This window comes from Ambystoma mexicanum, chromosome 11, assembly GCF_040938575.1.
Source record: "Ambystoma mexicanum isolate Mex_15411 chromosome 11, UKY_AmexF1_1, whole genome shotgun sequence".
Classification (NCBI taxonomy): domain Eukaryota; kingdom Metazoa; phylum Chordata; class Amphibia; order Caudata; family Ambystomatidae; genus Ambystoma; species Ambystoma mexicanum.
In genome coordinates, this window is record NC_090934.1 from 235,862,203 (window position 1) to 235,888,606 (window position 26,404).

General features: G+C 49.7%; 1 protein-coding gene across 3 annotated transcripts in view; it reads left to right on the plus strand.

Moving 5' to 3' along the window:
• Positions 1-26,404, plus strand: part of RCC1 (regulator of chromosome condensation 1) — a 589,822-nt gene that overhangs the window by 366,871 nt on the left and 196,547 nt on the right. Inside the window, exon 1 of one of the 3 annotated variants that reach the window (XM_069622949.1) lies at positions 25,916-26,035. The exons of 1 other annotated variant lie outside the window; for it this stretch is intronic. Coding sequence is in view for 1 of the 2 variants with exons in the window: in XM_069622946.1 (XP_069479047.1) it covers positions 26,377-26,389 (13 nt within the window). In the remaining variant the exon portion in view is untranslated. Of the gene's footprint in view, positions 1-25,915; positions 26,036-26,297; positions 26,390-26,404 lie in introns of those variants that run through there. One more of the 3 variants, XM_069622946.1, reaches the window with a different exon arrangement.

A 26,404-nucleotide genomic window follows, 5' to 3' on the forward strand; every position in this document is an offset into this window, starting at 1 on the left:
CTGGCTGCAAAGTACTGGATGTTATCAACTGAATCCGACCAAAAAGAACCAAGAGGGCGGAGTGCCGTCTACTAATAGTAAGTACGGCAACAAAATGACCTGGAAACTGGTGCGGGCTGGGAGCCGAAATGCAATAAATACATGTATGGCAGCCGGGAAGTGTAAACAAACTGACAGTATACGCTTACCTGAGAGCGGTCTCTTGTGCGTCGTCCGGCACACATAAAAAGCACCGGCCGGCAAGGTAGTATCAGCTGTTGTCTTCCCATGTCTGCATTGGGTCCCAGTCCTATGGGCAGTACCGTCTGCCACCAGCAGCAACTATCCTCTTCAAAGAACGAATCATGAAAGTAGGACGCGCACAACGTAACGGTCCTGGTGCGAGTTCAAACACGGAACGCTCCGTGTTACACAAAATGGAAAAAAGGAGGAAAGGGCGAAATGCACTCCCACAGGTACATGAAAACAAGTGCCGGGTCCAGTGGAGGGTCAGAGAAAAACACTGCAGACACAGTGATAAGTTAACTGATGTATTTAATGTTAGTCCAAAAATATAAAAAAACCAAGTGCATCGTGCAGCACACAAATGCACGACAAAAGGTAGCACATAAAAGACAGACAGCAGGACACCTAGGTAGGGAAGCCTGCAAACAACACGTTTCGCGCTAGACTAAGCGCTTGATCACGTAAGGGGGAGAGAGAGAGTTAGGTATATATATATATATATATATATATATATATATATATTTGTGAGAGGGCCCAGCTGTGTCGCTTGTGTATGGGACCTGGTCCTTGTTGACCCGAGCACGGGATACAACAGAGCAGGGGACTGTATTTGTCCAAAATGGCTACCAGAGTTTTCAGTTGTCACGAAGTAAAACTGTCCTTTTTTATTGTTACTTTGTTCACCAGAGCGTGAGCGTGTGTCAGTTTTCTTTTTTTAAAGGGAGTGTCACGTTACTACTTCTGCTCCAAAAGTTTCACACCACTTCGGAGCTCGTGATATTCTATGTGCAGACCAAAGGCTCGGATTATGCTTTCTTCCTTTACTTCAAACTAGAGCAGCATATAAACATTACAATATATATGAAAAATTAACACAATAAAAACTAAATTTCCAAAGAAATAGTCTTTTTCCTAGTCCATTTTTTGATATGATAACTTGAAAACATCTTTGGCCAGTCCTCTCTCTGCTAGTGCATAACCTTCACCCCTTCTTTTGTCCTTCCTCTTTCTTCGTCTGTCTAGAAAAGTTACATTGTGCGCCCCAACCGGTCGATGCTGAATCGTTTGGCCTTTCATGCATCACATTTTATATTAACAAAAGGACTAAGACAGGTATCAAATCTGTTAATTACTCAGCCTTCCTGGACCAACCCAAGCTATGTCCGGTTCGTTGTTTGAAGGCCTATGAGAAAATGACAAGTACCCAATTGTTCATCGCACTAAGAAAACCTTTCACGGCGGTGGCAACGCTAGCCAGATGGGTTAAATGGTGCATGTTACAAGCGGGCATTGACGTTGGAACTTATAGGGCCCTTTCAATTAGAGGAGCTATGGCATCAAAAGAGTATACCGTAGGGGCTAGGTGAGAAGACATCTTAAAAGCAGAGGACTGGTCAAAGGAATCAACGTTCAAACAATTTTACTTTATACCAATAGATCAAATGTCTAAATTAGTGGTGAGTAAGCTTTGAACAAGCATTATTCCGTTCTTTACCCAGGAAATGAATGTCCACCACTGGATTCTGAATCAATTTTCGAATCGGGGAGTGTTGATTGATAATTCCAGAAGATACGGGAAACACACTTAACTCTTCCAGTCTGGTGTCACTATAAGTATGGTTGTTTGCTGAAAACGGAGGAAAAGCGTACTTCCTTTCCAGACCCCACTTCAGTAGAAATGCATCCATTGCTTCCGCTGCTGGGTCTGGTCTCCAGCTGAAGAAACAAGTTAGTTGTGACCCCCTCATCCTCATTATGGTTAGAAATACTGTTCTGTCTAGTTGCCAGTCGCTGGTATCTCTCAAATGTCTCAAATTCTAGTCTGCAACTTTGTTATGCAGACCAGGGAGATATTCTGCTATGATTCTGATCTTGTTATGAAGGCACATATGCCAGAAGTCTTTTGCTAGTTCTGCCAGCATCCTGGACTACATCCCGCCCATCCTGTTTATGTAGCGTACTGCAGAGACGTCCATTATCAGTAATATGCAACAGTTCACTATGTCTTGGGTGAAACACCTTACTGTGAAGGACCCTGCCATCAGCTCTAAGCAATTGATGTGGAGCTCTAGCTCCTTCCCTGACCACCTGCCTTCCTTTGTCATCTCTCTGCAAGGGGCTCTCCAGCCGCACCGGCGGGCATCTGGTTCTATGAGGTCCGGGGATGAGCCAAATATCGCTATCCCATTCCAAGCCTCCATGTGTCTGAACCACCACCATAGTTCAGTCTTGCCTCTGTGGAGATCGGTACTTTTTGTTCGTATGATAGCCCATTTCGTTGATGTTGGATTTTTAGGTGCTGTAGTGCCCTCTAGTGTAGTGGCCCAGGGAAGATTGCTTGAATGGATGAAGCCAGTCTCCCTACCAATCTGGCCGGCTCTCTGATTGATAACTCATCCCTTGCTAGTACTCCGTCTTGATCAGATTCACTTTTGCTATTGGTAGGCTGAGCGTGGCCGCTCTTGTGTCTGTTATGAAACCCAGGAACTCTAACGATTGAGCCGGTTTCAACTTGTATTCCTCCCAATTTATCAGAAATCCAAGGTACTGTAGCAGTTGTATTGTTACCTCTGTTTGTTGTTCCAGCCTTATTTTTTGCTGCCCCATCAGACAGAAGTCGTATAGATATATTATCAACCTGATGCCTTGTTCTCTCAGGTTACTGACCACCATCCTCATATGTTTCATAAAGGCCCATGGCGCTGGCACTAGGCCAAATGGGAGGCATGTGAATTCCCACTTCTGACCTCCCCACCAGAATTGAAGGAAATTCCAAAGTTCGTCTGCTATTGGGATCTTTAAGTAGGCATCTCCGAGGTCTATCCTCACCAGCCAATCCCCTGATTGTAATACTTCTCTGAAAAGATGGACACCTTCCATCTTGAAATGTCTGTATAAGATGAATGCGTTCAAACAGTATTACCCAAATTGATTGTTTCATATTGACTGTATGGTAGAACAGGCTGAATTCGGCCAGTACCATTTGGTCATTTTAAAACAACCAATTTGGGTAATCACTATCAAACATGGGGTGCAGGGTTTGTGGGGGTGTCCCCCACTCCACATGTTTGGTAGTGATTGCTTTCGGGGTAGCGGGGGTGTCCCCTGCTTCCGGAGGTCTGGAGGCGGGGGACCACAAAAAAAAAGGCAGACCCTGCTCCATCGGCTCTGACCCGCGTAGGAGGGACAGATCTGACGTGCAGGGTACAAACATGCACAGACGGCGAAAAGGTAAGTAGGGGGTGGGTGGGGGTGTTTGTGGGAGTGGGTTTTAATTAGGGCCATTTTGCCCACTGCAAAATTGGCTTTGTGGCCGGATTGACCACGGTCAATTCGGCCGTGAACAATTGTGCCACGGCCAAAACGTATACATCCGTTGAAACTTCTCAAGTTTATCAATGGTCTCTGTTTCTTTTTGCCCTTTACCAAGAACATATTGCATATAAACCCGATCGAGTCGTCGTACGGCCGTACGTTGGGCCCCTTTCTCTCTAGATCTAATATATCTTTGTCTAACAAAGCTTTGTCTTCTTTGCTGAACTTTATAGGTCTGGGGTACTCTATTTGCACTGGTTCTAGCCATAATTCTAGCAGGAAACCCTGTACTGTTTGGTCAACCCATGCATCTCCTGATAACTCTTGCCACTTTTGTAATAATAGTGCAGCACTCCCTCCTGTCTCTGGGAGTCCCTGTTTGTGTTGGTCGATATGGTATTTCTGTGATAAGTTTCATCTGTGTTTGCATGTTGGCCTCTGTTGCTGCCTCTCCAGCCTCTGCCTCTACTCCATCCTCTCGACTGAAAGAAGGGGTTGGGTTTGCGCTTCTCTTGATTCCTCCAGTCATTTCTGCTATTATAGTTGGATAGTTGGACCTGTAGGAGGAATAGTGGATGGCCGAAAGGCCCCTTCCTCTGCCAGCCCTTCCAAAAACCTTCTGCCCAAACACTGTTTAGTGATGCTTGGGCTTTGTCTATAGCGGCATAAGCATTAGCGAACTTCGCCACCTCTTTAATGAAGGCATCCCTGAAGAGCTTGCCCTTACTGCTAGACACTGACTCTGAGGTGGCCAGCTCGCTAATTTTGGGGTCCATTTTGAACAGGTAGACCTCTGTCTTTCTGTTGTCACGGCATTGTTGGCATTGCCGAGCAGGCATATTGCCCTCTGGGCCCATCCAGCTAGGATCTCTGGGTCCACTTTTTTCTCTGGCTGTTTCGCCTCTTCCGCCATCTGCCAGATCTTTGTCAGAGGACCTAAGACATCAAGAACCATATCCTGGCAAGATCACCAGCATCTATCTATGCCCTTCTTGATGTCCCTGCCATAGCGTCCCATGAAAGACAACATCTCATCGATTTTAGGCATTTCTGCCATACCCTCTGGTACCTGGGGCCTGGGGAATTCCGCCCCAAGTTTGCTCCTGGCCTCCTTTGACAGAGGATTTTGAATCCTCTTCTTTATATAATTGGCAATCTTGGTGGGGGCTCCCACTCCGCCGACCTGGGGTGGATGACAGAATCCAGGTCGAATACCTCACCCATCTCTTCCTCCTCCGTTTGCCTTTTTCTTTTCTTGCCTACTTTATGCTTATTAGGAAGGCTAGGGATGATATATCTCGCTCCTCAGAGCTTTCTTCTGACGTCTTGTCCCACTCATCCTCGTCCAGTTCTTCCGTATTGGACTCCTCGTCTGTATATCTTTTGTCTCTCTTTACCCAGGACCTCACTCTTTTATCACCACCTCTCTTTTTAACATCCTATCCGGTCAACGCTGTAAACTGGTCCCTTAAAATGACATCATGATCATGTTGTTTTGTTATCCACCCTAGAACCTGAAACACAAATCACATTTCAGCCTTCTGTCCCAAGGTTGGGTAATCGACATGAGCAAGACCATTCATTATTCACTTTTGACACCATATCATTGTAACATCATTATCATCACAGAAGACATCCCATTAACAATTCATGACATCGATTACTGGGTGAGATAATCCTTTGCCTCCGTGTCTTTAATAGAATAATGACTTTCTGTAACGTATGTATGGAAAATCTGAATTCTATGTCAAGACACGGAGGCTCGTATTATGCTTGTTCAAAGCTTACTTACCACCAACGTTGCCACTTTTTCCACTGGCTTGAAATAAAAGGTTTTAAACGTTGATTCTTTTGACCAGTCTGCTGCCTTCATGATGTCTTCCAGTCTGGCCCCTGCCGGAAATGCCTTAGAGGCCATTAATCCTCTCACTGAGTGTGCCCCTTACCAATCTGTATCTATTCCCGCTTCGGCCATAACCCACTTAATCCATCTAGCTATCATGGCTGACGCCACTGCTCCGAAAGGTTTCTTTATGGCTATAAATAACCGAGTCACCCCTAGGGATCTCAATTCCCTAGTCATGGATTCATAGGTTGAAATGCATCTCACTGGACATAGTTCAGGTTGATCTGGGAATTCTTGATAAGATATTGATCTCAACCAAGTTTTTGTCCTTTTCACGATATCAAATGCCATTCCCTCAGGGGATAACGTTTTCCTATTGATCTCTAGTGCCCTGAAGTCTGATACCCTCTTGCACGACACTAAGCATAAAAGCATAGCCAATTTGGCTGATAACTCCTTCCTTGTCAGTTCGTCATTATCTGCCTAGGATGTGAACATTCTCACGACTTTATCTACGCCCCATACCTGATTATATTTTTGTCTTGGAGGTCTAATTATTCTAACCCCTTTCAAAGGTCTGCAAATTAGCGGATGTTCCCCCACTGTTATGCCTTCTATTCTAGGATGCCCAGCAGAAATAGCTGAGTGGGCTGTGTTGATCATTCTGTACGCTTTGCCCTGCGCTGCTAACTGCACCAGAAAATTGGCTACGTGGACCACATTTGTTCCAGTGGGATGTACGTTCCTTTCCACACACCAATTGTGCGAGCCTGACCAGGCTGTTCTGTATGCCTTCCTGGTCCCAGGCACCTAGGCTTCTTCGATAATCTATTCAGCCTGGTACAATAATCCTGGCCTAGCCCAGGATCCCCTGAAATTGCCCACGCAATGTAGTCGAGGCTGCCTGTCTTCACCAGAGGATGACACCTCCCCCCCTTGTGGGGTCCCTCACTATTAGGTCTAACCTTGGTAGTGGTATTGCGTTGTCAGAAGCCATCTCTAGCAGGTCCGAGAACCATGCTTGACCCCTCCAATCCGGCGTAATCAGTACCATGGATACTTGCTGTCTCCTCACCTGCGCCAGAGCCCTCGCAATCATCGCAAATGGAGGAAAGGCATATTCCTTGTTCGGATCCCACTGGTGCAGGAATGCGTCCATCGCTTCCTCCTCCGGGTCTGGTCTCCAACTGAAGAAACAAGCAATTTGCCTGTTCAATCTCGATGCAAAGAGGTCTGTCCTGCATGGACCCCATCTCTCCATCAGTGTCTGAAAGACTCTTTCGTCCAGCTTCCAATTTCTGGCGTCCTTGAGGAATCCGGAGTTCCAGTCTTCTACCTCGTTCTGACAGCCTGGTAAATATTCTGCCGTCACTGATATCTCTCTGTAGGGAAAGGTGCCAAAATTCCTTCGCTATCACCGCTAACAGTCTTGACTTCGTGCCTCCTAGTCTGTTTATATATCGGAATGCTGACACGTTGTCCATCTTGAGGAGCACGCAGCATTGTGCCCTCTCTTGTGTCCAACATTTCACCGCAAAGGATCCTGCTAGGAGTTCTAGGCAGTTTATGGGAAGGGTCAATTCCTCTTCTGACCATCTGCCCCCTGTCGACAGATCTCTGCATCTGGCTCCCCATCCCCACCTGCTGGCATCTGATTCTATCACTAGGTCTGGGGATGAGCCAAGTATTGCCCTTCCATTCCAGGCATCCATGTGATGTAACCACCATTCCAGTTCCTCTTTTGCTTCTATAGAGAGGGGTATCCGTTGCTCGTAGGATGCGCCCCTCCTGAGGTGTTGGGTTTTTTATCTCTGAACGGCCCTGTAGTGTAGTGGACCCAGGAAGATCGCATGAATTGATGGTGCCAGACGTCCCACTAGCCTCGCTAGCTCTCTCAGAGATATTGGGCCTCATTACGAGGTGGGCGCAAAGGGATACCGGGCACCGTTAAGGACATCGGTGCCGGTAATCCCTTTGCGCCTTATTCCGAGGTCCCTTAGCGTGTCCCTTCCGTAACGCCTGGTTTTGCCAGGCGTTATGGACGGGGCCCGTTAAGGGACTTCAGAGCTAATAACGGTACCACAATTTGCGGTACCGTGATTAGTGCCTTCCCCCTTCCCATTAAGCCCTATGGGGGCTGAAATGGGAATGGGGAATGGCTTTTTCAATGGGGATTTACCGGTCCCGCAAAGGTCGGAATAGACCGGTAAGTCCCCATTGAATGAGGGCGGACTCGGTACCGGTATTGGAGGTAGTCATGGCGCTAATAGCGCCATGACTACCTCCAACCTTGGAACGAGGCCCATTGTCTCTGCTAATCTGTTCCTTATCTCTTTCTTGATATTGTTTATTCTGTTCAGAGGGAGGTTTAACGTTCCATGCACTGTGTCTAACCTGAAGCCCAGAAATTCCACGTTCTGTTCCGTCTGTAGGCTTGATTTCTCCCAGTTTATTATAAACCCTAGTTGCTGAAGGAGGTCTAAAGTGACCTCTACATGTTCTTTGATCAGCAATTTGTCCTGGCACATTTTACAAATGTCGTCCAGATAAATGATCAGTCTGACTCCTCTTTGCCTGAGGAATGTTACTATTGGTGTCATCACCTTCGTGAAACACCATGGGGCCGGTGCTAGCCAGAATGGTAGGCAAGTGAATTCCCAAATTTGACCTTGCCACCGAAATCTCCAAAATGATCGTTGTTCTACTGCCATAGGTATGGTCAGGTAAGCACCTTTGAGATCTATCCTGGCTAGCCAATCCGCTTGCTGTAATATTTCCCTGAGGGGGTGTATTCTCTCCATCTTTAAAAGTCTGTATATTATAAAGATGTTCAGTTCTCTTAGATTTATTATCGGTCTCATCTTGTGACAGCCTCTCACTAGGAAAATGTTGCTTATAAAGCTGTCCCTCATATATGTTGCCTTCCTTATAGCGCTTTTCCGTGCTAGTTCTCCTATTTCTGTGCCTAATAACTCTTTGTTTGCTGTGCTGAGCAATAGTGCCTTTGGCCATCTCTCCTGCCGTGGCGTACTTTGCTAATCTATGTGAAAACCCTGCATGGTGTCTAACACCCAAGCATCTGTAGAAATCATTCGCCATTTTTCTATAAAATTTGCTACTCTCTCCCCTACTGTGGGAGTTTGTGTCTGTGTTATCTGGGTTTGTACATTCCTGCTAACCTGCATTAGGTTGATGTTGGTTTTCTGTGTGTATCCACCCTCGCCCTCTTCCTCTTCAAGGGAAGAACGGGTTGGGTTTCCTTTCTTATTGCTTCCAGTGGTATCTGTCGGTGTGGAACCTGTTGTTTGAGAAGCGACTGGCAGAGCAGTCCCTGCCTCTTCCAGCCCTGCCAAAAATCTGTCTGCATAATACTTTTTTTAAGTAAGCCTAGGCTTTATCAATTGCTGTATCTAAATGTTCAAATGCAGTTAATTCTTTTAGAAATGTGTGTCTGAAGAGTTTCCCTTTGTAGGAAGCTGCCACTTCAGATGTGCCTAGCTCGCTGAGCTTGGGATCGATCTTAACCAGGATTGATCTTCTTTCCGCCATGATAGCACAATTGGCATTGCCCAGTAAACATATCGCTCTCTGGGCACAACCAGACAGTATAGCTGGAGCTATATCCTCATTCTTTTCTTTTGTTTCGTCTGCCATCTCCATGATTTTTGTAAGGGGCCCAATCACGTCTAGCATTTTGTCTTGGCATTAGAGCCGGGACCTGTCTAGACCTTTTTTAATGTCTTTAACGTACCTCCCCATGAATGTGACGATGAGGTCATCAATATCTGGGGTCTCTGATATGCCTTACGGCAGGTGTGGTCTTGGGCACTCTGCTCTCAGCTTATTTCTGGCTTCTTTTGCCAGTGGGGTTCTGAGTCTTTTCTTTATATATGCCGCTATCTTAGTCGGAAGTTCTCATTCTGAGGAACGTGGATGTATCAAGGTGTCCGGGTCAAACTCGTCCCCGGCTTCTTCCTCCTTGTCTTCCGTTTTCTTTTTATTGGAAGCTCTATTACTTTCCTCTTTTTCTGAGGATATAATTTCAACTTCTTCTAATGATTGACTCCCACAATCATCCTCATCGTATCCCTCTGAACTGTCAGCGGTTGCAACTCACCATCTGGCTCTTTATTTTTTCAGCTTACCGCCTTTCTCTTGCCCTTTCCTTTAAGTGGCGAGCCCGGTGGGTCTTGACCTTTTTGGCCTTGCAGGCTTTCTTTCTTCCACCTTTCTCTATTGGCCTTGCAGGCTTTCTTTCTTCCCCCTAGTCCGTGACCAACTTTCCCTCTAAATTCTTCCATCCCTTTGGAGAACGTTATCCAGTATTCCATGATTGCCAGCTGTTGTGAGCTGTGCCCCCATACTGTGTCCCGGGGCTCAGTGTAATATTTTCCCCATGCTGGGTTGTATTCTTTTCTGGCTCACTTTTTGTATTTTTTTATTTATAGGGAGAAGTTTACAGCAAACACACAGGCAAAAGTGTATTGTACAGTAAATGCATTAGCGATACACAACACAAATTGAGAACAGGCAACGCATTAATCATGGGGAATACAGGAGCTGCAAGAAGCATAATATACAAGAATGCATCTAAGAGACCATGGGAGAGTTACCACTAGATACACTTTCAGATTGGTTAATGAGATAACTGTTAAAGGCTGACCACACATTCTTGGGGATTGAGTGCGCTGGGAGCATTGTCAGGTATTCCTCCTCACAGGTGCGAGACCAGGTGAGGACACTGAGCCAAAGTCGGGGGTAGGGGGTTTTTACAACACAGTAGCACACATTTCTTGGCTATCATGCAGCTAATATCGAGAAATTTAGCCTGTCGCCTGGCATTGTCAGATTACCACACTCCAAACAGTACACCAGTGGCTGGGATCAATCACCACACCCGTGATGTTAGTAAGGGCCCCCAAGATCCCCTCCCAAAAATCTACCAGTTTATGACATGTCCAGAACATGTGCAAGTGGTCTGCACCCTCCTCTTTACAGCAAGCGCATGTGTGTGTGTGTCAGTACGAGCAAATCTGGAAATTCTGTGAGGAGTGTAGTACAGCCTGTTAAGTAGCTTGAACTGCATGAGGCAGTAGCAGACGTTAAGGGATACCCTTTTGGTGTGGGAGCACATTTTCTTCCATAGATGGTCAGAGATCTCAAGACCCAACTCGTCCGCCCACTCAATGCTTGCACAGGAGGGTCGGGAGGGGATCCCAGCCAACAACAATTTGTATAGAGAGGAGACAATGCTGCGAGTGCCACTCGAGTTGGCTCTGAAGGCATCTCTCGGGGTATCGGGAGGTTCGCTAGGGAAAGTGGGCCACATTGCACGGAAAGCAGCGCAAAGTCTGTAATACTGTAGCATTTCAAGTGCAGACCCGGTGTGGCCCTGTCTCCAAGACTGTTGGTCAATAAACCTCCCATCAGGGAAAAAGTCAGTTATTGCCTGGTACCGCAGAGCCGCCCAATGGCGGGCAAGAGCTGCGTCATATGTGGGTTCCAGCCCAGGGAATCTCCAAGCGAGAAGCCACTTGTAGTAGGGACACAAGCTGGCCATTGTGTTGAGGAGGCGGCCCCAAGCAAGCAAGGTGGCCGCGACTAGGTCAAATGAGGAGTCAGGCGTGTAGCCACGCTGGAATATCAGGGTCATGATGTTAGTCCCAAGTGCACCAAGTGCTTCCAGCTTGACGTGTGGACGGGTTAGAGAACTCGGGTACCAGTACGTGGCATATTGGGCCTGTGCAGCTATCCAGTATAGCATAAGATCTAGTGCTGTTAGCCCTCCTCTCTCGTATGGGAGTGCCAAGTGAAGCCATTTCTTGCGGACTGCGCCCGAATGCCAAAGAAACTGTGCACAAGCTTTGTGCAGGCTCATGAAATATTGTTTCCCAGGCCCTATAGGTATGTTGCAGAAGATGTATAACAGTTTAGGGACCAATATCATTTTGATAAGGGAGAGTTTCCCGGCAAGTGACAACGGAAGGGAGCACCATCTGTCCATTTTAGATTCGGCAAGTCGGGCAACAGCTACACAATTGTCAGCCAGAAGAGTGGACCCATAGAGGGACAATTGGACACCTAAATATCTAATACTGCCGGAGGACCAGTGAAGTGGATATTCAGAGACAGGTTGTGTGGTATTTGCGGTGAGTGGTGGAAAAATGTCTGATTTGGAATAATTGATTGTAAAGACTGAGCAGGTGTCAATGTGTGTGATGTCGCGCAGGATGGGGTCAAGGTGAGTGGTGGGATCCCTGACGTATAATAGCACATCATCAGCGTTTAGGGATATGATTTCAGGGGTATCTTTCAACCGAACCCCTCTCTGGGTGTGTCGTGCTCTGACATGGTATGCCATGGGCTCAATGACAAGTGCGAAGAGTATCGGGGAGAACGGGCAACCTTGGTGGGAACTCCTGAAAAGTGTGAATATCGCGGAAGTCAAAGAATTAACCCACACCCTGACAACCGGGTCAGTGTACAACAATTTAATGTAGCCATTCATGTTGGGACCAATACCCACAGCCTCCAGAACCAGCCACATATATTTCCACGAGACCATATCAAATGCCTTCTGGGCATCAAGTGTGACAGCGATGGCATTAGATTCCTGGTCAATTCTGGTCATTACATTGAAAAGCCGCCGGATATTATGGGAAGTGGACCTCCCTGGCACAAATCCCGCCTGGTCCTCATGTACCAAATGAGACATGAACGGGAGGAAGCGGTTGGCTATCACCTTAGCAAAAATCTTGGTGTCAATGTTCATAAGTGACAGAGGTCGGTATGAGCCACACATCACTTTGCTTGCCTGATTTGTGCAGCACCATTATGACAGCCTCACACAAGGAAGGGGGGAGGACGGCGAGGCAAAATGGTTCATCCCAAACCTCCAGGGGTCTGGGGGCAAGAATAGCGACATGTTCCTGGGAAAACTCAGGAGTGAGGCCATCAGGGCCGGGCGCCTTGCCCTTCGGGAGGCTAGAGATTGCCTCAACCAACTCATCCAGTGAGACCGGGGAATCGAGTTGATCCCTGGTGGAGCCAGAGATGAGTGTCAAGGGGATATGGGCGAGGAGATCTCTCATGTGTTGCTCACTATGTTCTGGGGGCAATGCGTAAAGATCAGCGTAAAAATCCATTAAAATCTCCAGTATTCGCTGGTCTGACCATTGTGGTGTACCCTCAGCGTCTTTAATGGACACAATCTGGGTCTGACCCCACTCCCCTCTCGTTAGCCTGGCTAGTGTTTTCCCGGGTCTGTCACCCTCCCCGTTCCTGCGCGCAGCCTGTGGGCGACTGAAATAGCAGACCTCCCTGGCGGCATGTGCCTCAAAGACACCAAGTTCCTCATTGATTTGCGCTAGTTTAGCGGGGTTGGCAGCGGTGACTTAGTCCCGCTCCAGGTCATGGAGCTTGGACTCAGAACGAGTAAGGTCATTCCTTATAGTTTTCAACACGCCAGCCTCCCTGGAGATGGACATCCCTCTAATATATACCTTGAATGCGTCCCAACGGAAGCCAGCGGTAGTAGACTGTGGGGAGTTACATTCAAAGAAGGTCACGATGTCAGTCAGTATGTCAGCCTTAAATACTATGTCATGGAGGGAGCGGATTTGAAACGCCAGGTACTACAGGTAGGAACCAGCGATCCAAGTTCCACAGAGAGGGTAACAGGTGCGTGGTCGGACAATGTACAAGCTCAAATCTGAGCCTCACGAACCTTGCCAATAAGGCCATTGGACACCATGAAAAGATCGATTCTAGATTAACTATCGTGTACGGTCGAGTAATAAGTGTATTCACGCAGGTGGGGATAGAGAGCCCTCCAGACGTCATGAACGTTAAGCGCAGCACTATGTGTGTGTAGGTTGTGCGCCGCTCGCGATAGTGCCCTGGGTTCCAATCCTGTTCTATCCAATTTGACGTCGAGCACAAGGTTCATCTCACCCCCCGCAGATAATCTAGACCCCCACATAGCCTAGTAGGATTGTGACCACAGTATCGAAAAAATCAGGGGAGTCCACGTTAGGGCCTTAGGTATTCACCAGGAGGTATTCCCTATCCACCAACATGCAATGTAGTATGACGTACCTACGTACCTACCATCAGGGTCAACGTAGCTCTTTAGGAGAGTGAATTTGATAGATTTGTGGACCAATATCAATACCCACCTTGCCTGTGTGGAGTAAGTTGTGTAAAACCTGTTAGGTCCCCAAGATGGTGAGATAGTGGTCGCCAGGTGAGTCCGAGCATGCGTTTCTTGCAACATAAGCATTTTAATATCATGTCTCTGAGCATAAGCGATAATCTTGCGAGACTTGGTGTAATTGCCCAGGCCCCGGACATTCCAGGACATTAATTTAGTGGGCATCTCATAGGGCTAGGGTACATCCCAGCACGCGTAATCCAGTATGCATCTCCCACTCACGTCATTCCCATTATGCTGTTTCACCCCTGTCATTTTGTATAAATTCAACCCAACCACACCCCCTTCACCACCCAACAACAACAGGCAGTGCCCTCACCCACCCCCCACCTGTGAATACCGACATCCCCCCCAAACCAAATGTCAGCAGACCCACCACAACTCGGTCCAGCAACTCTATGGGCCCAACTGGGGCCAACAATCAATAACCCCTCTAGATTGTGTCACGGCTCGCTCCCTTCGCTCCCGTTCCTGCCACTTGGGGGCATGTTTTGGGGTTTATTCCCTACTGGACATTTCCTCCGAACCTTATGCTACAGTTTTCTGATGAATTGGGAGCGCTAAAACCTTATTTTCCAAGTTACTTCCCTTCCGGATCCATTCCAGGTTTTTGGCAGCCAGCATGCTACTTTAATCAAATGACTATGCTTCACCTCCTCCCTTGCAGGACAAGGCTGGGTGGAGGATAGGCAACACCTGTGGCTGCAGGTGCAGCAGGCGGCACACCTGAGGGGTGTGCTCGTTAAGCAGCTTTAAAAGCCTCAGTTTGCTTCAGTCCAGCGCTGGTCATTGTTGCAGTGTTCCTGTTGTGACTGGTCCCTTGTTCCTTGTTCGTAGCTTTTGTGCCTAGTTCCTGTTTCTTGTTCCTCTGCCCTGGATTTCGGATTTTTGTGCTTAATTGATTTCTGCTTTCTGGATTTCCCTTTCTGTCTTCCTCTGTCTGCAGGCAGCCTTTCTCTGTGCTTTACCCTTTGATGCTGCCCAATTTGCCTGTGTTCTCTGTTTCTTTGTTGCTGTCCTTTGCTACTGAAAAACTTGATGCTTTAGTCTTTTCCTTTATAGATTTAGCTTCCTGCCTTAAGGTTTCCTTTTGTGATATCATTTTCCCTGCTCCTGATCCTTACTTTCTATTGGGATCCATTCAATGTTTTCCATCGCACTTCTGCATTTATTTCCCATTGATTATTAGGTGTGGGTGTTATTGTAACTAGTCCCAGTGTGAATGCCCTTTTGTTTTCCTCACTATTTTATAATCACTATTCCTGCTTGCCCCTTGACTAGGGTCTTATGTATTTAGTTTCCTGCACCCATTGCTGTTATAGCCTTCAGGGTCCCTGTTTGATCAACTGGGTTCGTGAGTTTACTGACATTCAAGTGGTCTTTCCTGTCCTCGTGAGTACTGTTTCTAAGTTCCTTATTCAGTATCATCCAGAGTGTCAGCTCACAGATCCTGTCCTTGCTTGCCCTCTACGTGGGCTTAGCGCTGTCAGTATCTGTAATAGCATAGTGGGTAAGGAGTTTGCCGACTTTCCTTTCAGTCATAAGGAGGTTCTAAGTGCTTATCCCACATCCCTTTTCATATATTGGTATTATTGTTTCACTCTATTTGTACTCCTGGGTTTTAGTATACACAAGTCTTGGGTATTGTATGCACATATTTAGATTCAAAGTTGTACACTGTGCGATTCCGTGCACATTGCCTTCTTCCTTTCTTAACAGATTGGCCGTTGCAAATGCAGTGCGGTCAACGAAGTAGGAGCAATGAAGTACCAGAGCGGTACATGTGCCAGCAGTGTACATAACAATCAAACATTTTCATTTTGCCAGTGTGTGCAGTAAGGAGAGACGTAGGTAAAGCATGAGTACATTTGGACTATCAGTTCCAAACAGTATAAGAGCAAGCCGTCTAACCACAGGCACAAACATAATCTCTGTCACAGGAAACCTAATGGAGTAATGATCAGGAAGTGACAGAGAAGAGGCTGATAGCAAATGTACCACAACTCACAAGAACCAAGCAATTTGTCGTAGGAGAGCCAGTGCGGCAAGCAATACCATCAACACGCTAGTGAACGAGTATCAGTGATCCAACGTGGGTAATACGGAGACAGAACAAGCCATTACTCAGTCATTATCCATGAGGTCCTCAGCTGGATTATGTAGCAGTATCTGCACCTCTATGAACTTCACTGCCTCCTCTGGGACAGTAAAGAAGTACAACTTTTCTTTATAGGTGAACTTGAGTCGCGCCAGAAACAGTATTGCGTAGGGAATATTGCGCTCTCTTAACACTGAGGAACTGGCGCCTTTCCTGCTGCAATCCTACAGAGATGTCGGGGAAGATCCTGATCGTGTGGGAGCCAGGGCGCAGTTCACCCTTTTCCCGCGACAGGCGGCGAATAAGATCCCTGTCTCTATAATTGAGGATCCTGCCGATGACAGGCCTGGGGAAGTCTCCGGGCTTAGACCGTGGGGATAGGGCCTGGTGGGCTCTCTCAACAGTGAAAAATGGGGACAGGTCGGGATTGTCAAGCAGCTCCTTAAGCAGGTTTTCAACTGCCAGCTCCACGCGGCCATTAAGAGCGTTCTCCGGGACCCCGATGTTTTGAACGCTATTCCTGCGAGATCGGGACTCCAAATCGTCACATTTTGCCTGCACCGCCTTCATGTCACGGGTCAGGGAGGCCAGGGAGGCGGTTGAAGGGTGTGCAATCCGTCCTCATTGGCGCCAATTCTGGTTTCTGCCTCTGTGATCCTGGTCCCAGCCTGGTCAACTAGTGACTTAAGTGAAGCGACGTTAGCATTAATGTCGTCCAGCATTTTGTGGAAGGAGGCAAAGTGTTTTGCCATGGATTCCATCATCGCGGTAAGGTCCGGGGTCGGTGTACCCGTGCGTGAATCAGGCTCTTCCAGGTTGGATGATGCATGTCCCTGCTCTGGCCTAGGTGCTGCCTTAGTGAACTTATCCATGGCCCCTACTTTGTTAGCACCATGGGATCGATTAGACATGTTCTGTGCAGTTGGGGGTGTGATGGTACCCAGATAAGTGGTGCCTGAGAGTGGTATGAAAACAGTAGCCCAATCCAAAGCAGATGGCGCACAGCGGCTATAGCAGGGGATGATGAGGGATCAGAGGGGAGGCACAGGAGGGCGACAGCGAGCGTGGCCGTAAGGATCAACAACAGGAGTGCAGGTAGGAGTCTTACTGTGGCAAATCAGCCAGAACAGCCATCCAACGCTGAATGTGTAAAGGCAGGGGTGAATCAGGCCACAGCGATGGGAATGGAGCAAGCGATAGTGGCAGAAAGGAGATATGTGTGCAACCAGTTCACTGCATCCGGGGCGTGATTATAAGAACTTGTGGTTGCCAACCGTCCAGCAGCTTCACACAAAGGACCCAGGGCACAATAGGATTGAGTAGGAGAGCAAGGTGAACAGATTGCAATTGATCCCAGCTTATTCAGCGATGCACCAAGAGTGCTACAAAAGGACACGATCCCGCCAAAAGCGAGGCAGTAGAGTTGGGTACCACTGGACCAAATCAAAAACTGACATAACATCTAGACGATGCACCTGTGTATGGGTGAGACCTGAAAAGCATTGTGCAAGGTAGTGTCTAGTAGGAGTTGCAGAGGACCAGGGCAGGGCCAGATCGCTCGATGGAGCCAGATATTGTGGGCACAGCTCAGCAGGGTGCAAGGAGCGCCGGAGGGGACCAAAAGAATTAGGAAGATTACGGGGGGGGGGGTGGAGCAAGGGCTAGCGCAGGGCCAGCACCCAGGCACTCGCGGCACATAGAGGTGGTCTCCCCCCAGCTGCTCACCCGCACCGATGATGAGACAATTCCAGCCGAAATCTAGAGGCGCGACCACAGGGCTCCGGGAGCGCTCGCAGGAGAGGGCTTGGTTGTAGGATACAGAGCAGCTGCAGGGATGGAAGTTCGCCCCCCCCCGGGGCCGATGTGGGCTGGATGGAGGTCCGATGAGGACCGGGGGTCAGAGGAACAGTATGGACGGTCCGCCGCCTCAGGAACCACTCTGCCCCAGGCACGGGTTGCCACCAGTGCCGCAGACGCGGCGAATGCCGGGTCTGCAGCTCCAGACGGGCTAACAACAGAATGGTGTCGGCCGTGGGGTGTGTGGCGCTGCCCGATGACGGGCTTACGCGGCGGCGTGACGTATCACGCCGCCGCGCTGAGTATAAATAAAGGGGGCGTTCCCGGCCGCGGCAGAGCGACCGGGAAGCCCGAACACGAAGGACTGGTGTCGGCTTGACTCCTTCATGTGGTGGGGGCTTACGGGACCGCGTGGGGGCTCCGACCCGCCCCCAACAGTGGCGACGAGTGGTGAGGGAGACCCGGGCCCGGCGGTATAATCTGTGGAAAATTAATTTTTGTGAATGAAGCGGAACGGACCTTCGTTTCGTTTCATGCCGGGTCGCGGGACGCACACGCGACCGGCGGCCATTTTGTCTTGGAGGCCGTGAATCTTCACGAGGCTCCGGTTTGGAGCGTGAAGTCAACACGGGCCTAATTTTTGGACACATTCATAGCAGGAGCTCTACCCTGCACGCCCATGTCTGATTTGTGGGTTTTAACCTGATTTTGGGTCTTTTACGTCGTGTGAAAGCCAGGAGAGGGCTTATATGACAGGGCCTGTCTAGGCCAATCCATCACTTTTGGCTCAATTTTTGGAACTTCCAAGTCCTTTGGATTGCGGCAAGGGGGATCCACTGTGTTCTCTTTGTCCCCTTCATCATCAGAGTGCCGTGGGTTTTTCTTTGTCTTCTTCATCATCAAGCTTGGCTGATCTGGGGACCTGAGTCTTTTGTACATCCACTGGTGCCTCGTCCGGAAGCCTCCCCGTGGTGGAACTGTTCGTGTACCCGGGAAGGAGGGGTGAGTCGCACTATGATGGTGGGTGTCTGAGTTGCGGCCCTCAGGACAGTAGGTGGGGGTGCCTGTGCGCTCAAGCCCATGGGTGACTCTGAGGATTCGGACAGTGGTGGTGCAGCAGCGTCCCTTCCCTGCGATCGTGGCCAGGCAGCGGCTCAACAACAGGCCGCCCTACCTCCGGTGATTCAAGTCCCTGCAGGACCGCCACCTGGACAACCAGGGTTTCCCATCATGGCTCAAGCACGAGCACCCGCGGCCCATGCCGCCTTGCAGCCCATTCCGGAATTCGATGCGTCGGGCCCACCCTCGAGCATGGGGCCCCGATGGAGAAGATGGGTGAGTCGCCTCGACATGTATTTCAGGGCTGCTCAGGTGACGGATGATGACAGCAGAATTGCCACCATGCTGTACTCGGCAGGGCCGACAGTCCAGGAGATATTTCAATCGCTTACTCCTATCAACAACTCTTATGATGCGGCCAAGGCGGCCCTCCTCGCACATTTCCTTCCCCTTGCCAACGTGGACTATGAGAGGTTCGTCATGCTCTCGGCGAAGCAGAAGGAGGAGGAGACACTGGACACTTTTTATGGTCGCCTACGCCGCCTCTCCCTCGGTTGTGCATGGGGGGATGCAGACGACATGATACGCATGATGCTAATCCAGGCATGCTCCTCCGGCAAGCTCAGGAGGCAAGTCCTGAGAGAGCCGGGCATCACGCTGCCCCGCATACTGGAGCTGGGCAGGTGCCACGAGGTAGCAGAAGCACGAGCCAACAAGATGGAAGCTGGGTCTCGGTCGGTGAGGTCGGAGGAGGTGTGTGTCGTGTGGCGAGGTGGCCGAGGAGTGAGACGCCCGGGTGGAGGACCCCGCGACAGGGCAGGAAGAGCCGGGGAGTCGTGCCAGAAGTGCGGGTACGACCTCCCTCACATGACAGAATGCCCGGCGGTTGGAAAAACCTGTGGGAGGTGTGGACTGGCCGATCATTTCTCGAGAGTATGTCGTGCAGCCATGCCGGTGATGGTGCCGAGAGGTCAGGCACGGACATGGACTCCGCGCCAGAGCCAACAGCCCAGTATTGCCCAGGTAGAACAGGGTGAAGTTGAGTCCCATCCGGAAGGAGCCGAAGAGGAAGACGAGGAGAACATCTTTTTTGTCTCAAGCGTGGGAATACTCAAAGGAAAAAGCCGGAGACAGCCGAGATGTGTGGTCGGTATCAACCACTCCCCAGTCCCGGAGCTCGTTGACACAGGCGCCTCTGTCAATGTGATGGCCAGAGGGCATTATGATTCTCTCAAACCCCTCCCAGGTCTGGTCGCACCAAAGGCCCGCATATTTGCTTTTGGGGGTCAGGAACCGCTACCGCTCGACGGTGTCTTCGTGGCAGATGTGGAACATGATGGCTCACAAATCAAGGCTCGGTTTTATGTGACCCCGGTGAGCAGCAATACCCTGCTCACTTGCGCAGCTGCGGAGGCCTTAGGTATCGTCAGCTTTGCATACTCCGTCCACCTGGAGGACATTAATGATCTCCTCGACAAATATGCTGCACTCTTCAGTGGGATCGGAAAGATGACGGGGGAACCAGTTCGATTACACATCGATGAGTCAGTGCAGCCCATCGCATTGAAACACCGCCGAGTACCATTCCATTTGAGGGAGCAGGTCGATAAGGAGCTGGACAATTTGGTGAGCCTGGATATCATCGAAAAGGTTGAGGGCCCAACCCCCTGGGTGTCTCCGATCGTGGTGGCCAGAAAGCCCAAGCAACCTGACTCGGTACGCATTTGCGTGGACATGAGGCTCCCCAACAAGGCAATCAAAAGGGAGCGCCATCTTACTCCAACGATCGATGATATCATTGCTGATGTTCAGGGGGCTCGAGTGTTCTCGAAACTGGACCTCCGAGCCGGGTATCACCAGGTCGTCCTTCATCCAGAGTCCCGGTACATAACAACGTTTACCACCCATCGGGGACTATATCGATACAAGTGGTTGAGTTTTGGAGTATCGTCTGCTGCTGAAGTGTTCCAAAACATCATCAGGGGCGCCCTAGCAGATCTGGAGGGCGTCCTCAATATCAGCGATGATATTCTGGTGTTTGCCAAAACCGAAGTGGATCACATGAAGAGGCTCGATAACACTCTGAAACTACTTCAATCGTTGGGCCTCACCCTGCACAGGGAGAAGTGTGAGTTCATGCGCCCCGCTATTGAATTCTTTGGCTTCATATTCAAGGAGGGGGGGTGTCGCCAGACCCGAAGAAGGTTCAGGACATCAAAGCGGCGAAAGCCCCCGAGTCTGTGACGGACGTGAGGAGCTTCCTGGGGATGGTAACGTATTGTGGGCGGTTCATCCCGAACTTAGCCTCGAGGTCTGAACCACTCCGGGCGCTGACCAAGAAGGAGTCACCTTGGCATTGGGGCCCTCTCGAACAGGCCGCCTTTGAGGACATTAAGGGTGCCCTCACAACAGGAGATACTATGGCGTTCTTCGACCCCGCCTTGGAATCGGAGATTGTGGTCGATGCAAGTCCTTTCGGGTTGGGGGCAGTGCTGACTCAAGTGGATCACAACGGGACTGTTCGACCTGTGGCATATGCGAGCAAAACGCTCACCGAAACGGAACAGAGGTACTCCCAGATCGAGCGGGAGGCCCTGGCAGTGCTGTGGGGCTGCAAACATTTCCGGCTCTATGTCTTGGGACGGCCAGTGACGGTGGTAACTGACCACAAACCACTGCTTCCGATTCTAGTGGGCTCATCGTCAAAGCCGCCAGCTAGAAATGAGAGGTGGATGCTTGCCCTCCTCGAGTATTCAGTCACCCTGGTGTATAGGCCAGGGGCCAACAATGCCGCGGACTACCTGTCTCGTCATCCGGGAGTAGGTGGGGGAGATGGACATGACACCTGCGGAGAAGAAGCGGACAGTTATGTACGAATGGTGGTGGAGGCGGCAACGCCAAATGTGATGTCCCTAGAGGAGTTGGAGGCTGCTGCGGCTGAGGACGAGTGTTTTCGAATCTTGAAGGACACAATGCACAACGGGTCTTGGAAGTCCATCCTCGGAGCTGTGTCCGGGCGCACGCCGGAAGCCAAACGAGCTCTGGAGCAGTTGTGGAAGGTGAAGGAGGAGTTGTCGTTCTCCGACTCAGGGCTGCTACTCCGGGGTGACCGGATCGTCATTCCACGGTCAAAGGTGAGCGATGTGATCAGTCTCGCCCACCATGGACATCAGGGCGCCGCCAAGACCAAGGCGCTGCTCCGCTCGAAAGTCTGGTTTCCGGAGTTGGAGAAAAGGGTGGACGACTTTGTGGCGGCATGCGTATGGTGTCAGGCGGCCTCTCCTCTGCAACGAGAACCTGCAATTGAGGCAATGCCCCGTGGCACAAGGCCCTGGGAGATCGTCCACGCCGACTTTGGCTCACCATCAGTGGGCACTCACTTCCTGGTAATAGTCGATGAACACTCGAGATACCCGGAGGTTGAGTTTGTCGAATCTGTGGCCTTTGAGCATGTGGTGGTGGCGATGGAGAAGATATTTGCGGCCCATGGCTTCCCCCACAATCTATGCTCTGACAACGGATCGCCCTTCCAAAGTGAGCGGTTCTCCGAGTTGATGGAGAGCTGCGGAATACAGCACAGGAAGATCTCCCCCCTGTGGCCCCGAGCAAACGGGGACGCTGAGAGACTGATGCGGACTCTGAACAAAACATTCCGAATTGCTCAGGGGCAGGGGCAATCCTTACAACGCGCCCTCTATCAGTTTCTGCGGGTGTACCGCACCACCCCACATGCCGCCACGGGAGTGGCACCGGCAGAAGCGTTATTCAAGAGGTGCCCCAGGGGACTGCTGCCGGAAGTTGGGGAGAAAGAACCAGGGGTCATCGATAGTCCGCGGGTAGAGGCTGAAAGGCGGGTCCGAACGGAACAAGAAAACCTGCGCAGGGGTCTCCGACCTCAAAGACTTGAACCGGGAGATGAGGTCCTTATCCGCAACCGACACCCCCACGGGAAGCTCTCGCTCCCCTATGAACCGGAGCCATTGGATGTAGTGGCAGTGAAAGGATCCATGGTGACGGCCTCGGATGGACGATCTGCTGTCACCCGAAACGTGAGTTTCTTTAAGAAGCTGGGTGATCCACGAACTGAAACCCCACCCGAACCTGATCCACCAGACATGCCTGCTGACGGAGGTCTCTGGGGAGAAGGACCCGAATCCCCAGTCCGGGGAGACGCGGCGGAAGGACGTCACGTGCCGGAGGTAGGCCGGAGGTACCCCCAGAGGGCTGGGCGAGGGAAACCTGCCTACCTCAGCAAATATGTTGTGGGACGCTTGATTAGTGAACTGGGGTGAGAAGATCTGGGTGGATGACATAAAAGGGGTTTTTGGGTGTGCAGTAGTGTTTATGATAGATGTGTGGTTTTCTGGTTAATAAAGTTACTGTTAATCTATGTTCTTGTTCCTCCCAGAAAAGGAGGAGTGTGGCGCTGCCCGATGACGGGCTTACGCGGCGGCGTGACGTATCACGCCGCCGCACTGAGTATAAATAAAGGGGGCGTTCCCGGCCGCGGCAGAGCGACCGGGAAGCCCGAACACGAAGGACTGGTGTCGGCTTGACTCCTTCATGTGGTGGGGGCTTACGGGACCGCGTGGGGGCTCCGACCCGCCCCCAACAGGGTGCAGCCCTCACACGTTGCCGATGATTGCAACGGTGATCGCCCAGGGGCATGTTGAGTCGGGTCACCCCGATGCAGCTCCGATAGGCTCAGGAAGGCAGTAGGCGCCAAACACAGCCCGCAGCAGCGCTGAAGCAGGGATCCCACGCCGGCCAGTTAGAGCGGGCTGACAGCAGGGGCACTCACATGGCAAAGACTCCAACAGCCGTAGTAGGGCGCAGGAAGTCCGATTTCATTCAGGATTGGGGCAGCTACCCCTGCAGGCGGACGCACACAGTGGCAGGATCAGTTGACAAATGATAAAGAGAACCGCTGATGTAACCGGATATGTGTTGATCTCGCACCCCCTCCCCTTTTCTGGCTCACTTGAGCTCTTCCCTCTTCACTTGAGCTGGGCATTATTATACTTGACTGGGGACAGATGTGCCACTGTTAGATAAACCACAGGTATCTTGGGCCAGTACCCCTCCGTTATATATTGTTAGGGCAGAATATAAATTATTTAACGCTCTGGAGGCTATCCAATACACTACTAGCCTCTTTTAGGCTGACTTGCCTTCTTTGACTACTAGCTGACACTGTTCTTTTAATATGCATTGACCAGCGCTGCTTTATCCCTCACACGCTTCGCGCCCTGTTTTCGGGGAACCCTGCACACTCGTACGCACGCTGTAACATGAAACAGCTGATCTCCTCAGAACGATCCGATCGTTGAGAAGACAGGATAATGATTTTTGAAATATAGAACGCTGCGTTCTCCGTCTCGTGTCTGTGATATGGAAGTGTAACTGAGGAGCACTGGAACCTTATTAAGTCACTGCCATGCTCCTCGCACTTCCGTGACTGTAGTGCCCCCTATGATAATGATTACTGCCAGAACTGTTTGTCCCATCGCAAACCGTCCGGAATAAATCAATACAGTAACACTGAACTCTGCGGATGTGTACCGCTATCACAACGGTAAACGCTGCATACTATCGCGCGCTTTATAAATTTATTACCAGTAATTCACATAAATCCATAATCACATTAACCATAAAAGTACTTAACTGGCTGCCCGAGAAGCAAAGAAAGAGGAGAAATCAAAATGGTGGACCAGATTTATAGGGATGTACTATGGTGATTGGTGGTTAAGGTCACATGTTTGAAGTTCAATAACATATGAACTACAAAAGACTATAAGCGCATGGCATAAATGCCAACCCTCCTTATTTAGGCGGGAGTCTCCCGATTTTTAAATTAAAAAGATTGCTATTTTTTTCTTACTCCCGCTTGAAATAATTAAAACCCCAATGCAATTCTATAGGGAAATTCCTTCGTCCTGCTTTTGGGAGCAGAATCTCCCTCCTAGGTGGTCGAGAATATGAGTTTGTTCTCATTTGTAAGTCATTGTTGTGTTTTGATGATGCAGCTCGAACAGTAAAGTTGTGAGAAAGCATAATACGAGCCTCCATGTCTTGCTTCTGAAAGCCCACATAAGGCCCCATGTTGGTACTCGTCATGGTCAAGATCTTGTTTGCGCGCTAAGCGCGAAACGAGACGGATTTGCGGCAGAATAGGAGAGAGGCAAAGGAAGACAGTCATACCTCAGTGCTCCTCTGCTATGAGGGATTCCAGCTCTCCTGTGGCGTCTCATAGAGCCATAGCCCCTGAGAACTGGAGTGTAACACCAGGGATGAGGACAGCAACCTTTTAGTTCCCCTGAGAGGTAGAATTGTTCACGAAAATGGGGAGCATGACATTTCCCCAATCAATTGCATTGGGGTTAGGGATATTTGTAGGTGGGAGACAGTAAAAAATAGCAACTTTTTCTACAGGATAATCGGGTGTCTCCCATACATGCCAACATTCTGAGCAACCAGAGAGGGAGATTTCATGAGAGAATTCTGGAGAAATTAATTTCCCCATAGGAATACATTGAGGCTAGAATTATTTTAGGCGGGTGAATGTGAAAAATAGCAATATTTTTCATTTCAGAATCGGGAGACCCCCGCCTAAATCGGGAGGGTTGGCATGTCTGGTCTCCCGCCTAAATTGGGAGGATTGGCATGTATGCATTAAAGGCCAAGCACACTTACCATGCAGTGAAGCCAACTGCTCTGGGCATCAGAACTGAACAGCTAGTACTGCCCCATCCTCACCCCTGGCATAGCTTTCAACTCACATGCTTTTGTCGGGTGTTATCCGCCTTGTAAACAGCTGACTCACCCGCCAAGCCTCCTGCACGCCCTTTTGTTTCAATGGGCTCTCACCCGCCAAAAACAAAATCGGGTGTTTTCACCCGCCTTTGCAACACAAATGGTTGAGAGCTATGCCCCTGGACTCAAATACCCCCTTATTACTCTTTATGTACCAGGTGTCAACAGTTTCCATCACGCAAGCGTCCTGTGATCATTGAAGGCGATCACACCCGTTAGTCAACTGTGTACCTACTTTAGAGACAAGAGGAGTCTAAAACAAAACATGCTGTGATCTGTGTCTCTTTTTCATAACGTGCGCTTATTTCTCTCAATAAAACATGCTTTAAACTGTGCCTCGTTTTCATAATATGTGCTTATTTAGCGCACATTGGAACGGGTTTGCATTTTCGTGGAAATTCAAATCTTTTACAAATAGTATAGCAGGGAAATCCCACCCATGTCACAAAACACCGTAGTGTTTACCTTCTGTAATAAAAAAAAATAAAAAAAAAGGAGGTGGGGCTTGTTGGCGCAGTCTTTAATACATATGGGCGGGGCGTCGCGTGACACACATTCCCGGGTTTTCCTTTTTGAAACGCAGGTCTGCTCTGTTGTAAGGTGGATGCGTAGCCTGGACCGGTAGAGTTTAGGCGAGCAGAGAAAGAACGAGACATAGAATAAAGAAGACGTATGTACCAGGAGTCTTCATATATATTTATATATAAAGTTCTAAGAGGGCTGGCCTTGCTGTGTCGCTCGGGACCTGGTCCTTGTGCCCGAACACGGGATGCAACATAGCAGATGACGGTGTATGTCCAACATGGCCGCCAGTGTATTTGGTTGTCGGGTAGTAAAACTGTCCTTTTATTGCTACTGTGTTTATCGGAGTTCGATGGGTGTGTCCGTTTTCTCTTTTTTAAAAGGCAGCGTCAAGTTACTACTTCCGCTTCAAAAGTTTCACACCACTTCGAAGCTCGTGATATTGCTGCTACAAGTTGCTCGTTTCTTTGTTTTAAGTGCGCACGCGCAATGGCTGATCAAGGTCTCTAAGTGACTT